This window comes from Columba livia, chromosome Z, assembly GCF_036013475.1.
Source record: "Columba livia isolate bColLiv1 breed racing homer chromosome Z, bColLiv1.pat.W.v2, whole genome shotgun sequence".
Classification (NCBI taxonomy): Eukaryota; Metazoa; Chordata; class Aves; order Columbiformes; family Columbidae; genus Columba; species Columba livia.
In genome coordinates, this window is record NC_088642.1 from 78876654 (window position 1) to 78894606 (window position 17953).

General features: G+C 35.8%; 1 protein-coding gene across 3 annotated transcripts in view; it reads right to left on the reverse strand.

The window, feature by feature from the left end:
- The window catches only part of EDIL3 (EGF like repeats and discoidin domains 3), a 254738-nt gene that overhangs the window by 178975 nt on the left and 57810 nt on the right, over positions 1-17953 (reverse strand). For all 3 annotated transcript variants that reach the window (XM_065046489.1, XM_065046490.1, XM_065046488.1), the window contains exon 2: positions 6879-7007. In XM_065046489.1, the coding sequence (XP_064902561.1) occupies positions 6879-7007 (129 nt within the window). The remainder of the gene's footprint in view (positions 1-6878; positions 7008-17953) is intronic.

Genomic DNA, 17953 nt, shown 5'->3' on the forward strand with positions numbered 1-17953 from the left:
GTATTAAAACCTGTTTTATTGTGAATTTCACATACAACACCGCTGTAATGGAGATGTGAAACTATAGGCTATGGACTTTGGAGCAGTACACTGAATGTACAACTGGTACAGCTTTACTAAGAAGGAATTTAGTACTCCATATTCATACTGCAAATTCTGATCATAAGGAAAGTAAGAAAAGAGTGCATTTCAAATACCTTAACAAATACCTTGGGGGGATATTTCCCACTAAAACCAACCAAACAAAAATCAGATTCACACAAAATCACCTTCATTTTCATCAGGTGCCATGCTGACAAGGCTCCACTTAACAATTTCTTTGATTCCTTGGAAGTGGAAACCCAGACATTATTAAGAACCCTGCAACAATAAGCTGTTGCTTAAGAAAACAACACTTACCCTCTTTACCCACAAGGAAAGAAATCAACACAGAATCCAAACAGGTATCATAGATAAAGCTCAGCAGGGAAGAACTTGTTTTCTACCTTCACTCTCCCAATCCATCTCACTTTTTTTTTTTTTTTTTTCCCAGAAGAGACTAGCATTCAACTAGGAAACCTGATTTTATTTCCTACCTTCAAATAAACACAGGCCCAACACAGCCTTCTGCTGTTTCACTTTTATCAATAGAACCGTTGAAACAATGTTCAAGAACAAGAATATTAACAGACACTCCCTTCATTTGCAGTTTTTCCAAATAATAAATCAGGATCAACCAAGCATGACCCTTTACCAAAGAACTCTCAGCGATATAGTAAAATCTCCTGTAAGCAATAGCAATCATGGTGAATAAGTAACTTAGGTAGATTCTGTCATGATAACAATAAATAGAGTCAATTTAGGTGATGCTACATATATATTAGTAAATATAGATGCTGAAACCTGAAGTCTGCTCTCTGATTCCCGATATCCTGGGCAATCTGCACTGAGTTCTGTGTTATACTAGGGTGACTACTGATAGCAGGCTGAGGGACATGAGAAAAAAAATCCTAAAATCCTTGAAGAACTGGTGCACTTGACATATGAGGAAAACCTAAGAGACCTGGAACTGTTAAGCTTGGAGGAGTCTCATAATAAAAAAGACCACAGAGCCAGAGTTTTCTCAGTGGCACACAGTGACATAACAAGAGAAAATATGAAGAAACTACAATTCACAAAATATGGCTTAAATACATTTCAATGTTTGAGTTAGTTGATTTGTTTGCTTGGTTTTATGGTGTTGTTTGCTTGTTTTCACCTTCCACATGATTAAACACTGCTATAGATTGTCATGAGAAGCTGTGAAGTCTCCATCCTTGGTAGTATTCAAAACCTGACTAGACATGGCCCCAAGAGACCTGTGCCCCTTATAATCCCTTGAGAAGCAGGGTTACAATAGAGACCTCCAGAAGTGTCTCTCATCCTCAAGTACTCCGATTTTGTGATTGCCAGTGCTTTAATTTGCAATATTTCAGGCTTCCTAATTTAGAGGTAAGGCAGCTATATTCATATCAGCTGCATACTAGATACACATGACACTGTACGATTAGAATTCTTTTGTAAGAATGGATTTCACTATTTCTACCTTACAAAGAAAATCCACAGAACATACGTTCAGTGTGTGGTGCAAACAATTCTCCTTAAAAAAATAATGTACTGTAGAACTATAAAAACATCTTTGAAATCACTCAATCATTTCCACTCATGGCATTAAAAAGCACCTGTAACACTGACTGGAAAGCAATGACAGAATTTTATGCTTTTTAATTTTATTTGACAAGTTGTAGCCCTGTCAGTATAGAGTTCAGGGCAGCAAAGGTAAAGAATTAGGTTGTGCAAAGAAAGCCAACAGATTGTGGAATGCTGGTTTTAATCCATCTTACTGAATTTTTATTTAACAGCATGAAAAGGGAAGAAATCCTTTGATTCCTGTGTCCTAGGCTCAGAGACAGTAGCTGTCAAATAAATAGTTTCCCTTGGATACTGGAAAGACTAAACTGATACGGAAAACACTGCAATGTGAAAAACAAAGGATCACACAATTTCTTTTTAATCACTTGGCAGAATAAAGGTGTAATGCAAAACTGGCATATCACTTTTTTTCTTTTTTTGCTTTCAGATGTCCTCCCTTTTCTCAGCCACAACGCTGCTCTCAGACCCAAATTTCTCGTATTATGTGTACAAGATCGTTAACTTGCCTTTCCACCCTTCTAAAACGCACACAAATATTTTTACTATGTTTTTCAATAATGAGTTCCTCTCAGTGAGTGTTGACAGCTGAGGTGAGAGAGCATAAAGACACTTTCCAAAAGGGTATCGATAGTCTGTTTGAATGCAGCTTTCAAGAGTGTTCCCCATTCTTCTTTAATGTGCTCATGGCTTCTCTACCCTCCTTATCATCATATATCATGTTTTTTTCCACTTACATAAACTAAACATCTTCATCATTTTTTTTTCCACTTACATAAACTAAACATCTTCACCAGTTTATCTTCTCAGACAGCTAGAGAATTCCAGATTTGGAAGATCAAAACTGAATATCTGTAAGTTGCTCATTTTTCAAATGTGAACAACATGGTTACTCATGTTACAAACTGTGATAGCCTTATGGCATACTAAACTTGACTGCTCTTTCAGCTTTTATCTTCCATCATGTATTTCTCTCCCTGATATATCCTGTGCACATGTCAAGCAAAACAGAAAGTTTTCATGTGAAAATAGATTTTCCCCAGTATTATTTCAATGTCTATGACCGCACTGACATTTTTCCCCTCATGTACTGTCCATGAGTAAACTACTTGTCTTTCATCAACTACCCATGTTGATTAGAAGGCATGCTAATAGTTTTCCTGAATTTATGTATTAAAGACTTCTATTAATTGTATGTAACAGTTGTAGTTTACGGGATTTCTGTAATTTGGATGGCTGGGAATTACTTGTGAGCTATTTAAACGATACAAAGTCTGTCAACTTGTCATCTGTAATGTATTCCAATAACAAGGTTAATTACATGTGAATCTTTCTCAATCTAGGTTAAAATGCAAGTTTCCAAAGATATAGACTGAAGTCTGCTAAAGAGGTAACTTAGGCCATAGTGTTGTTGTTATCTTTGGAAAACATACTACTGTTTGGGAAGCTTGATATAATTACCTTCTATCTGTTTAGCTAAACCCTTTCTTATTATACCTCACTGGAGGATGTGCTGTACTGAAAAGAACCAAAATGTACTTTCTCCTGTCTTCCTCTATCTTATTCTTTGCTGATTCGTCAGATAATCAGAATCTGCTGTGATACACAGAGAGCTGAAATGACCTGGCTGCACAAGCAGGGTGTTTTAGTAGATGTGTTGTCTAACTTCAACTCTTTTAGTATGAGTATGAATAGTATTTAGTATAAGGAAACACAGGAGATAAGGAAGGATTACCACTAGAGAAAGAGTGAGATCAGAATATGATTAATAATTTAAAATATATAAAATGCTCTTACAAACAAAACTTTGTTTTACATACACATGAAGTTGCAGGGTGAGAAAATAGTGGAGACGAATGACAGAGGAGCCAGGATTTTCCACAGGTAAATTTAGAATAAAACAGCAATAATGAATATTCTGATATTGAAATAAGGTGCTGTGATAATGTTGTTTTTTTTTTTTTTTTTTACATCTTCGTTTTATTAACATAATAAAAGAGAGTTACATTCTTGAGTTCTTGAAATATTAATGCAGCTCCCTGTCTTGAATCTTTGTTGATCAACTTAGGTAAGATTTCAGCATAAATATTTAATCTTCTTACCTTTATGTAGTTTTATGCACCTATCTTTTTTCCTTTACATGAATTTATAACTTCCTATCTGTATGGTATTTTTTTTTATTTACCCACTTTAATGTGTGATTAAGTAAAATCCCTGTTAGCTTTTACTGTGAAATCCTCCTGCCTGAGGTGTGTTCCTTGGAAGTTTGTGACTTTCCAGCATGTGTCCAGAGATCAACAGTATCCTGCCACTGGCACTGCATAAAGTCTAATAGCAAGGTAACTAATGAGAGGGCCACACAGAATGTTCAACTACTTTTAAAATCTGCTGTGCAGCCCTTTAGGGGGGAGACAGACTGACATAGGCTCTTCTTTGTGTTGATTCTTAACTTTAACCCTCCTCTTTTCTTTTTACTCAGACCCTCCTGACGTCATAAGTGCCTAATTTGCAACCAACTTAGTGTTTTCAACTACACAGGAAATTGCCAAGAAACTTTTTTGAGATACTAAGGGTTAAGAGAAATAGCTTTTGGGCAATAACTCATTAAAAAGCCAAAAAACAAGTAACCTTTGTCAGCATTTTTTCAACAATCTTATATCTGCTAATAAACATTCTCGGTAAAAGTGATCACATGGGGTCTTGCAGTATTGGGCTCCTCACAGACCCACCTTTCAACTGATTATTTTACTTGAAACATTCAGTGTTTGAATTAATGGAGACTAACTGACTAATAGCTTACACTATTCATCATCATTTTTACAGGAAAAATCAAAACATCATCTTGATTTTTTTTCAGTGGTTTATATGACTCTATGTAGGGGAATATGGTGCTGAAAAAGCCTCAGGCAGCCTTTACTAAAATGCAAAAGATTATTTTAAAAATATTTTTAAAGTATTGGAAAAGGTAATGGCTAGTAATGGCATAATCACACAGGACAAACAGATTAAATTAACAGTCTGGATTTTAGTTAACATGAGAATATTAATAAGTCATTTACTTAACCAATGTTGTCCAGTAGATACTCCCTCTGGATTGCAAACTAAACATATAATATTCTGCCTGCATAAACTCTGTGATTACTACATATTCTCAAGCACTCTGTTTGCTTATGCTTTACTCTGATTACCAAACTGAGATTTTGTTCAAGTGTTACAAGAATCTAGTTAAGTGCATGTGTATTTTTTTAGTCTTTTTTAGTATTTAGTTGTAAATTACAGTGGCAATTATCACAATATGCTTTTATTTCAGATTCACTCAGGATTGCCATCCTCCCAGATACGAGCAATGCAATTTCCTGAGAATCAAGCACATGATAAAGCCCATGAAGGAAAACCATGTCAAGGTCATTTTAGGGTAGCATGGTATATAGATGTAGGATAAATTCAGACTCTTCAAGCATATATAGAAATGGTAGGGAAAGGGATGGAAAACAGGGTTCTGAGGCAACACCTTCTGACTTTTTAATTGACTGTACTAAAGGGAACAAGCAGTTTCTTGTGCAACTCAAATGTTAGGTAATAACCATAGTATTTTATGGTTGGAAAAAAATGAACTTGATATCTGACCAAAGTTGGTCATGCTCTCACAGGAAATAGTTCATTTGCCTGCAGAAAACTTATGTTCAGGGAAATCAAATTCAGTCCAAATTCCCTTAAAATTGTATTGTGGAGGCTTAGAATTGATTCACAGATAACATTATCATTATTTTTAGAAGGGAAAAACAGAAAACAACAACAACAAACCCACCCAATAACCCTGGGTTCCTGGATCAAGTTCTACTCAGCTTATTTCATGATAGAGGGATATATTTAATCCCCAGAATCACATATTTGGGTTGCACCTGTGTGCAAATAGAGGTTGCACCTTTATTTATTTATTTATTAAAGAATGAAAACCACACAGATTTAGGCTGGTTGCAGTGTTAAGCTGATCCTAGCAGTTTCAATGTGGCAGTTTCAATGAGATGTCTGTAGAACCAAGGCTGTTGGTGTTGCCTTTCTGCCTCAGCTTGGTGACCTACAGCACCACTGGCAAAAGCAAAACATGTGAGCACTACTCAGCTGTCACAGACTGAAGCACTTTAGTGGAACTCAGACTGATGAATTGCAGACACGGATGTATGATATTAAATACCAGAAGGGTCGTACTGCTTTCAAATACTCCGGCTGTCAGCAGAAGAAATGCAGGCAGGGCATGCAAAGTCTTCAGATAAGAGGCACTTGGCTTATTTTCCTGTTACGAACAAAATGAGACACTGCCATCTCTTCTGTAAGTCAATGTTTTTCTGTATGTTTTATCCTCCTATCCTAACTCTCACAATACTATGGAAGAGAAAATGCACCTATTTAAACAGTAGCATCTATTTATTGCTTTGCTCTGGCATACGTGCTTTTATAGCAACTTTGGGATAATAGAAGACTTTGGTCAACTTGCTGCTCCTTTGTTTGATCAAATATAGTGGGGTGGCTTGTGATACAATGAGCTGTCTACACTTTTCTTCCTTGCACTTTCATTTTATCCTTAAGTTTTCTTAAGACAAAGGCCTGACCTGCCAGATGTTTTGGAGCTACTTCTCAAAATCATGTTTACTCTGAGTCAAACTCACATCACAAAATTTCAGTGCATTTGGCTTGCACTCTGTGCACTCATATAATGACTAATCACAACCTCCAGCTGAGTAATTGTTTTGAAATTTGAAGCGACTACTCTGCGCTATTCTGGTTTCTCCTATACTGTTTCTGTAACTTGGCTTAAGTAATTACTTTTCAATCTGTACCTAGGCATAAAACTATCAGAAACCAAGCTTTAAATGGTCATTGATCATCTGAAGGATATACAGAAATTTCTAATTACATTGGTCTTTGAGAAATGTTGATAACTTTAAGTCACAGCTATGAACTTTTCTCTTTGTGAATGCAAGCACTGAAGTTCCCTGAGTTATGTTCTGCAGATACACGTCAGACACTATTTTAACTAGTAGTTATGATTTAGACATCTGTGATATACAGATAAGGCTAAGAAACCAACAATGAACAATAGAATGACCACAGCACTATAAAAAAATGCTGTAGACACAATGACCAGTTGGCCAGCCACAGACTAATGGGATACTCAAACAATTATTCCAGTATTTAAAGTTTGCACTTACCAACCTCCACAATACTAGAGCAATTGGGGTCTGTGAAACCTTCAGGGCACTCGCATGAGTAGAAGTCATCATTCAGCCCTGACAGACAGATGCCACCATTTTTGCATGGGTTGGAGTCACACACATCCCCTGTGGGTTGAAGAAAAGGAAAAAAAAATCCTGTATGAAACTCTCCAAAAGTTATGCACAAACTCTAAGTATGGAAAATTGCTGATAAGAAAGAACAGAAGAAACAAAGACTTCTATGTCCCTTGAATACCTTCTGCCTAGTTCAATTTTATATTTAACAGCACACATCTGTGTAGTCATCCTCCCCTAGTCTTCTGCTCCAGTAGATGTGATTCTCCTAGACACATGGATAGCTATTCACTTGCAAAATACTATAAAAATTAACAAAACCCCCACAATTTTTAGATTTAACTTATTTGAAGTAATTCAGGATATATATTTGGAAAGGAATTTACCCAGGATTTTACCTTTCCAGGTTCCCTTCAACATAAAGCTTAATGGTGGTTTCAGTTCAGGCTCTAGGCTTATCATCTGATTCGTAAACAAAGAACTGCTGCTGTAGTCACATCATCATGTGCTCCAGACCTATGCATTCTTAAATCACTCAACAGCACAGATTTGATCCAGATCAGACATTGGCACACAGCTTTATTTCTGCCAAATGTGGAGCACAAAATTCAGGCCAGCAGTGTGCTTCTACATTGGTTATATGTCAGTCACACGAAGATGAATTATATGTGATTCCAGGATAAAGTTTGCAGTACAGACTAAACCAATAAAGAGTTTTGAGCAGTTTAATTCTAAGGGTAAGTATACACCCTACCAATAATTTTTGATGTGGAGCCGTATGACCAGAGCTGCTGTATGTTCACACTGTGCCTCCAGTGAGGCTTTTACTATGACTTGTGACCCAACTATTCCATGGCAGGGAAGGAGGCTAAAGGACCTCAGGGGTCCTTGACAGTCCCCTCCATGCCCCAGGGAAGTCTGTCACCTTCTACCAGAATTCATGTCGATTGCAGAATCAGAAAAAGTCTATTAGAAGCAAAGTTATGGTTTACTTCAAAACTATGCTATGCCATGAACCAGCTATGCATCAAAACTTCCTGGGATATGGGGCAAGCACTAGCACAGTGCATAGCTTTAATCTACCTGAATGATGCTAAACAAGCAGATGTTGTTTGCCCTTCAATTGCTCTTTGGTGAAGACACCCTATTCAGTCAATTAGCATCACGGTGATAAAGAGCAGTGAGACATAAACTCTGAAAGACACACCACAGGACTACTACATGTGCTTGGAACTTGAACATGTCTCCAACACTTTCTTGTGATTTCCTATCCAATATCATTTGAAGTGATCTTCAGGAGTAGATATAAAAGAGACAACAGAGTGTCTGTTCAAGTCTTGTGACTCCTCAGTTTTAACAACCTTAAGGAACTCCACCCTTCTCACAGTTCTATGGAAATACAGGACTGCATCTTGTTCCCAGTGGGATAACTGGAAGCAATATTATAGGGTGCTCTACACTGTGGTCAGCCTCAATGTCATATTTTTTTTCATCAGATAATCAAATAAATATATATGCACTCTTTATTTACCTCAAGCTTCATCTTATAAGATAGCTCTGTGTTCTTTATTGCTCAGTATTATTTTTATAAATACAAATAATTTGTGCAGAAAAGTTTTGTTTGCAAAATTTTTGCAAATATAACTTAAAGCAGCATCTGCAGGTAGGTAATTATTAAAAAATAAGTACATTATTTTATATTTTTTTTTTAATTGAGAACTTGCCAGTCTTTGCCACATTATTCTAAAGGTAGTACTGATATTTTAATACAGTTTGGACTACAGTGGTGGTAAAGGGAAGTCAAAATGTTTTCCATGCCTTTCTGGTACATAGATTTCAGATTAGTGCCTGGTGTGTTAATTTCAATCTAATGATTAATTAAGAAATTTAGCCAATGTACAAAATTGCATTTATGAATTCTCTGCATCAGTTGCAAAGAACTCCAGTTGTGGGTTAGTTTGCTGGGTTATTTTAAAATTTCATCTGTCAGCACTAAGCTGTCTTCATGCCACAGGGAACTGTCATGTGTCTACGTACTTCGTAATAGCAGTTTTGTCTTGAAGATTGTCCAGTTGATGGAGAAGTAGAGCTATTTGAAAAGAGTCAATGACAGAAGACATTATCTGTCTAATAACTAAACACTATCTGTCTTCCTAACTGAATCTAAATAAGTCCAATCTTCTTATTTTCAGTGCTTGTTACATGACTGGAGTAGCAAGATAGCAAAGGATACTTGTTTTTACTTACCAGGGCTTAGGCATTTCATTGTGAAATAACAACTGCTATTAACTGAATGCTCTGACAATTGTATTCCCATACACTTAATTACACTAATAAACTAAATACCATCTGGAGCAGGAACACTTATTATGCAAATTCATATGGATATTCTGATTAAAATAAGTGGAGACTTTTTTACTTTGTGTTTCCTGTTCATTGTTCTTCTGATTTCAGTTACACAATACAAGAGACAAAAAGAAAGATTAGAAGACAAAATATAGTTTCCATTTGTAAGTTTCACATTTTCTGACAAGCAGAATTCATTCCCAGTGTTCCATTATATTTCTGGAAAATTTAATCTCTTACTATGACTAAAGTGTGCATATTTAACGTAGTTTTAACGTAGTTTTCTTCTGTCTAAAAATTTGTGTTGGCTTTTCCAATCTGCAGTAAAGTGACCCGACCTACAGTTTGGAACTAATAAAGCAGATGCGGTCCTCTACAACAGCCATTTATTTCTGTGTTCAGGAAATAACTTCACTAAGTGCTCTTCTGACCCACCACTTTAGCCTAAATTTTACTGCCAGTCACTGTTGTAAATTTTTAATTGTCATTATATCACATCACAGAAATAAAACAAGTACAACATACCTCTAAAGAAAATGGGACAGGAAAAAAAAAAAAGACAAAAAGCTACAACAACAATAACAAAATACATCTAGCTTATCTTACTACACAATGCTAAGCTGAAGTGAAGAGGTAAAATCAATACTTTGAACAATAATTGTTAAAATAATACCATGGTATGACATCAAATACAACACAGCAAGAGAAATAAGCAACTGCACAACACAAGCCAGATACCATATTGTGCAAACTTGCATAATTAAACTAGTAAAACTCACGTAAAATGTCAGCACTCTTATTTATGACTTAGTGTCTGTGAAATTGTGCAGAATAAAATAAATATCACCTTATCAACAGTATTCCCCTCAATTTATATTTTGTGTCTCTTGAGAGGCCATTAATGTTCAAGTATTCAAATCAAATTTGTTCTACATTCTACTGAATTTGATAAACAGACTTTGATTTTAAAGGCCAGTCTCTTAATAAGACAAGCTTATATGGGTGCACTTTGTCTTGACACAACTGAGTAAAGGATTTGTTATTATTAAATTACTGTGTTGCCTATGATATGACTTTTAACACAACAGCAGTTTTAGAATTTAAACTTAGAGTCACGGTGAATGGAAGAGTAAAATAAATCCAAAGAAAGAACTATATATTTTACAGTAACCCTTACAGCACTGCCGTCTGTGTTGCTGACTTTCCATAGTAATAGGTAATATGCTGCTTGTGCAACAGACTATGCAATTTGACTAATTTCTGTAAATTAAACAAATACTCTAAGAGGAACTCCATTATTTGAAACACCACCAAAAGGCAATTAACATCCCACTTTTATTAAAATGTTCTGAAAGGGATCCAGTAAGAATGCAAGTGTGAAATAAAAAAAATAATTCAAGTTTTTTCTTTACTAGGGCTGACTAGCTGAACTTTTCATTATGTGGCTAGCCAAGCATTAAAGTTTGTCTCAAGACTGTATATAAAATATGTAATACAACTGTTGCTGCCTTTACTTCATCCTCAGAAAAATGTCAGACAATCTCATTGCATCAAGCGATGATTTGGTGCAACGACCTGTGAAACAGAATCAGCAGGGTGTATGCTCACATGCGTCTTCTCCCACCCCAAATTGCCAGAACTCGTGACCACTTTGCATGTAACCCTTTTAGGCAACTCTTGCTTTGAAGTCATGTTATATATGTAGCTTGTTTTTTATACATAAAATATGTATGTATATACACGTTCATATTTCCTCCTTTTTACACAAGAACTCATATGGAAGAAGTAAGGTAGAAATGCAGTCTACCTTATCTTAGACCACACTATATTGAGGAGCATACAAAATATTTACATGATTAGAGGACACTAAATTTGGGAGATATATGCATTTTTGGTTTTTCTCACATCTTTAATTTCTTCAGAACATTCGTAGGTCAAATAAGTCCCAGAGTGAATTGTTAATCTTTTCTTTGGAAAAAATCCTTGGTTAAGAATAAATAAAGGCAAGACAAAAATAATAAATTTAAAGTGGAGATCCATAAATACTCAGAATTTTAGTTAAGAAGCCTTCCTACTTTTCTGAACTCAAAAAAGAAAACAAAAAAAACCCCTCATATAGCAAAACTCAAAATGGTGAGATATTTGCTGTCTAGTAACAATTAGGTGGATTTTCAAGATTATGACAGCTTTTAGCCAAAGTAAAAAACTGAGTCAGTGAACTTGGATCTCTTTTATTAAAAGAACTTGGTGAGGAATTGTTCTGTAGATTCATCATGCTCTATGACATACCTTCATGTAACTACTCTTAAGCCATATCCTTTTCAACAAAACACTGAATGTAGAGCTATTGCTTCTTTCCACAATTAGGTAATGATGGGGAGCAAGGTAAAAAATAACAAATCTAGTCTTTGTCAAACTTCACAATTTTGTACTGCATGCTTTGTGATCCCGTAAAACACCACTAAATGTTATGTGATTCTTGACTGAAGAGTGTGATACTTTGCTTGACAGCAAAGGACAACCTGAAAAAGGGAAGTTGGCTGCTCTGTGTAATTAATGCAGCACACCATGATAGTTACCGCCCATCAATCCTTGCAAGAAATTCACTGAGCTTATGAAAACAATTTTTGTGATATGAAGGTGAAAGAAGATGCACTATGCAAACAGGAAAGTACCATCCACAGCCACCTACATGCACTACTTCATAAAGCACTCTTGGTTGTAAAAGCACATACACCAGCCAGGTACCGTTACTATATACAAATCAATTTGCAGTTCACTGATGTTTTTAAATAAAATAAAATACTCCAACCTAAAATTATTTACTTTCTAACATTATAGCTCCTGGGATAGGAACACCTGCCAAAAGCTAAGGTACAGCATCCTGAATTGGGCATGGGAGAAGCCATGCAGTCCCCATGCACAAAATTGTTAGCCTGAAATAAATGCAAGTTCCCTCAACTATCTTGTAACACCTAGAATTACAATGGTTATGTTTTCTGGCTGAAATGTTACTGTAAAAAATATTTGCTCAAGACAATGAATTGATGACAAAGAAAACAACTCTTCAAAAAAATTGTGCAGTTTCACAAGATTTCAAAACTAGAAGGAAAGAAGGGGATGTTTGGAAATATTTTTTCTCTATAATTTAAGAACAGAGCATATTCCATGAAATAGAAAGTGTGCATGGAAAAATTCAATGCTGTTTATTCTTTTATATAATTTGTATTAAATATAAATATGAACACATTGTGTTTGCATTACATATTGATGAATTTTACGGAAGCTAATACTGAGGCAGACATCCTTATACTGCAGGAGTCCAAGGAGATACTGACACTCATTGAAACAAAAGGCATAGTGAAATCTACAGGTAAACAGTTGCAAATGTAATGACATATGAGTTCAGAGTGTTAGACACACAAGTTGTTAGGGTGGTCCACACTCTTTAATGGCATGTTATATCATGGGTGTTTCAAAGCTCAAGTGTTTGGTTTCACCGTTGGTGGGAAGAGATGGAACATTGGTCCTAGCCAGAAGAGCAGCTATATTTTTATTACATTTCTTATATTGCTACATGAAACATGGCTTATTTTAAAAGCTCTGCCTAAAGAAATAAAATTAATAACTATTTCCTTTTATGAGAATATAACTTGTTACAAAGGAGAAATCTCCAGGTGGCACCAAAGAATTAACAGCCAAGAAAATAGCCAATCAATAGACATTTGGTCTACGGATAGTAAAAATAAGCTGCAGCTCTTAAACCCAGAAGACCAACTATACTTCAGAAGAAGACTGAGAAAGTACTTGCTACCAGTAGCAGTTTCACGTTAAAATCAATTTTCAGAAAAAGAGTTTTAATAGCTTTCTGATTTACAGAATCATCTGTACAGTGTCCAAGTTCAAATCTATTTCTCCACAGCTGAACCACGACTGAGAAGTAGAACCATAAATCATATTGAAGACACACCTGTGCAGAGATGCAAAGAGTGAACATGAAAACAGATGAGGTCTGCAGTTGTTTTAAGAAATTTGTAAGCTTTTTTTTTCTTTTTTTTTTTTTTTTTATTTAATGGTGAGGCAGATGATAATTTGTTTTATTCTAGTGTAAAAAGACAGTCAGATAATTAACTTCTATCCCTTCTTATCTGAAAAGTAAGTTAAAGTTTCTAGATAACAACAGCTCATCTATGTCCTTCTGCTTGTTTTCTAGGCTGACTTGCTTACTATGTAGGTACAAAGTTCAGCTAACTTTCTAATTAGCATATTAATGGCAGGGTGTTTAAATGGTTTTAGAAAACAAATAAACTTATATTATAATCTCTAAATGTCTACATGTGAATTGGATGGGAAAACTTAGAGGGGAACATGAATCTCAGAATAATAAATCAATTATTTTATAACAGGTCATGAATGCTGAGGTAGTTGCTGCTTCTGAAAGTCTCTAGGATCAAGAGGCTGACTGCATGCACTTAAGATGTAGCTTGTAGTAGTGAAGGGGAACTGCAACATACTCATGTAAACTAGGTATAAACATTTGTTAAAATTTAACTTTTTCTGTTACTGTACTGTGAAGGGATGCAACAAGAGACTTTTGAAAACCTGACATAAAAAGAAAATCAGATTATTCTAAGCAGAGGATTCTCATTCAAATACCACTCTGGGACTGGGCTGAAACATTAATCCTGGGTGAAGATGAAGTGCTGACTTAAGCTTTGGATTTAGTCTAATAGTACAATACTGCAAGAGTGTGTCCCCACTTTCAGGGTTAGAATAGAGCCCCAAAATAATGTCTGCAGAGATTAATTTCTATCATAATAAATCCCCTTCTGCCTTAAAAAAGTATAATCTCCTCCCTTTCTAATGGTATACAGTATGAGCTACTTTACTCATTTGAATGTGAAAGAGCAGTAGGTCACTATACTTCAGCCTGCTGTGTTACAGACTTTTAAAGCATCTGATGTTTGACAATATGAAATACAAGTAGAAACAGAAAACAGCTTAAAAAGTACTCTTCTCTCTTTCATAGGTTGCAGAGAGTTCATTTCTATGCCAATTGGCTCTGCAGGGAAAAAGATGAACTATTCCTGTCACTTCAAATCTTTATTAGTAAAAAATGGATCAAAAGTGATTAAAGGAGATATATGGTTATATAATGCACTTCTGAGTATTTTTACAACTTGCGGGAAAATTTTCATGCACACAATGTCATGAGGATTTAAGGAAAGCTGTCATCAGTTGAGACATTGTTTCATCAAAGGAAAAGGAAGATATTCCCTCAAACTCATCAGCTGATGGTACCAGTGGTACCCCAGCTAACAGCAATGACGCTTCCTACAAAATCAGGGAGATAGATGATAAAAGCCTTTAATGAAGGTGCCCTAATCCCTATCAGTACAACCATCCACAACATCTTTTCTCTCTGCATGCTCAACAGCGCTGGCAAAAATTACTTAGGCACTCCTTGCACATACTCATTTAATTTCAGCTGTCATTCAGATCAGTCACGTTTATACAATTATTTGCTGCTCACTGACACTCAGGTGAATCAGCCTGAATCTCTGCATCCATTCAGATCTGTGAGGTGAGAGAAGTTTATGCAAAGAGAAAGAATAAGGGCTTAAATTGAGACTTTCTGTACAAGGCACTTAAGCTAAACTGTCTCTCCATTAAGTTGTTTTGCACAATTAAAATTTTCAGAGAGGTATCAAGTCATGACAGGAATACATTTTCATTTCCAGTCACTTGTCCTTTGTTTTTAAAGCTTATCAGCATACTTTTAGCAGTATGTTAACTTGCAATTTCTCAGTTAATAAAATATTCACATTTCTTGCTAGAAATTACTGCAGGCTTCTTCACTTCTATAGCTTCTATATCCATGATGATCAGATGGTCAACATAGGCATCTACATTCCATATGTGACTTAACCTACCTGAAGCCTAATTGAGATCATTAGCTCTTCCTAAAAGTATTAATTGTTCCCAGGCCTATGGAAATGCCTCAACCTCCTGATCAGGAAACAACTCATACTCAGAGCAGCTTCTCTCTTGCCCATCCCTTGCTTCCCATGAAGAGAAAAATCCATGTGCCCAGTCAAATCAGCAGCACCGTCCAAAGGGTGTCCTTTAAAATAAAGTCATCTTTACAACCTTCTTTAGACAGGTAACATCTTCCTTCATACTCTTCCTTATGGACTGAGCATTCAGGAACACACAGTATTGACAATTATCTTTCCAGTTTCTACTTTCACTTCATCAGTAAAGCAAGATGGTTATAAAACAACAACAACAACAACAACAACACCACCACAAACATTTACTGTGAAATTATCACTTTTAAACAATTATTCACAGTTTTCATCCAGTCTTTGCATCTCAGTATTTACTTTTCAGGTTCTCCTTTTTTATGCTCCACAACTTTTGAGGTTAGCAATTTGGAAGCTCCAAAATGCACACATATACACACATATGTATATTTAGCTCCATACTTATAAATACTTTATATAAATGAAAATGAAAGTGTTTTGTTTTCCCTTTTTTTGCCCTGTATTAGATATACTCAGGCACCAGTTGCTAGGCAATTATTAATCTCAGCACTTGTGAGTTTATCTTTTCCTATCCTAAATAAATCCAAATCTGAAAGCTGAGCAATTAAAAAGTTGTCATTAACAGTTTTTAAAAGTCTAATTACATTTTATTATATCCTCCTATCTTCATCAAAATTAAATACCTTAAAATAATATGAACTTGAAGCATATTCTCATTATACTTTGAAAAGTATCCTTCAATCTCTAGTTACTTCTGGTTTCAGATATCTGCTTTTAAATACCTAATTTGGTCATATTGGACACAATCTTGTCAATGTTATTGAAGAAATGGGCAGCATCTGATATCCCAAGTTAAGTATCTAAAATATAGAATATGCAAAATTTATAATTCACTTTTCAAAATTTTGAAAAATTTTTAAAGTGCCAAGTGCATCCCACAGATATATATCTACATATATACAAAAATATATACATGTATGAAAAAATACACACACATTTACCTATACCAACAGTTTCAGAACGCATATGGAAAATGAAGGAATATTTTTTGCTTTCAAGCAATATTCCAAACTGCAAAACATGTCTGAAAATACGCCATGTGAAGCTGTCAGCATTGGCTATGCTTAAATTAGAAAACAGCCTGGCACAATGCTAGCAGATCAGTAATTCAGAGCATGCAGCGCTCAGGCTTCTGTATCTACATTAGATGAAACCTGCGGATTCTGCTCCAGATTTAATCAGTTCCCTCCACGTGATTTGAAGGTGCCCAAATGACCAGTCATTGGCTCAGACCCTTGAGTAACCATTATGGTCTGTACTTGAGTACAACTTCTAATCCAACATCCTTGGGGAATGGATCCAGCTCATACCCATCGAAACGTTTCTGCAGGCAGAAGAAGAGTGACCACGGTGTATGAAGACAATGAAGTAGGCACTTCCACAGCCCACACACTAGATGACCATTTTAACAGGCATACTGGCACTCAACGCTCTTTCCTACATGAACTTTTTCTACACTGAGCTCTTCTATTATACCAAACCCTGCAGCTAAAGAGAATAAAGCTCTAAGTTTCCATAATTATAATTAGCTGATCTTTCTGCATTAATTTCGTGCATTTTTTGGCCACACGGATATTTAAATCTATTGCCGTGAAAGTTCTGTCACCATCAAAAAAGTCATGTCACCTAAAGAGAAACAACTATCTTGCTGCTTTTCATAATTTTCTTTCTGTCTTTACAGGAAGGTGATGTTGCTGATCACAGTCAGAATAATAACTAGGTAATGAATATCTGTGTCCCTCCTGTGAAAGATATTAAATAATAAGGGTATTACAGCTGTCAGCTGCAATAAAGAGGTGATCCTGTTTATTTTGGACAATGCAGCTGGCAGTAACATGTAAGCTCTCTGGGTGAACAACGCAAACTCTTCCAGTAGTTTCTGCTAGCAGTCTCTGGAAAGATTAACAGATGCAATTTTTACCTTATCTGTTAACATTTGTTCAGAAATAGAATAAAATCTGAAAGTTTTGTACATATAAAGACTCCTGTATAGATTGTATGGCGTACTGTTACTTGTAACAGAGGTTTCTTCTAGCCCTAGATTTTCCCCAAATACAATATAAAATTAGATGAAACAACATGCTGTCAGGTGCATTTTAACTCAAGGCATCAGACAAGAACTGAGCGTGAACCTCTGAGAGCACTTATTCCATGCAGCAGCATGTGATACAAAGACACGGAAAACAAGGACTTTTAGCTAAGGTGGTAAATTGGATTACGTAAAACCACTTGTTGGCCACAGTTGTTTCACGGACATCTGCACCATATTCACTCATACAGCACAGCCCTGACCTTAACCAACCACTTACCCCCCCTTCTCTGCAGCTCTCCACAGCTTTTCTTTCACCGTGGCCATCCAAACACTCAAAGCCATGCTGCAAGGACTGCCGCAGACTTTAAAAGCCACTTTACTATACCATGGTTTACAGGAATGTTAAGCGAGAAAAGAGTTTGTGTATGTCAAAACTTTGTCTCACTGTGGCCACTCTGCACTAAAGTACTGTGTACTTGGTGGTGGTTTTTTAATTTACTTTTATTTTTCCA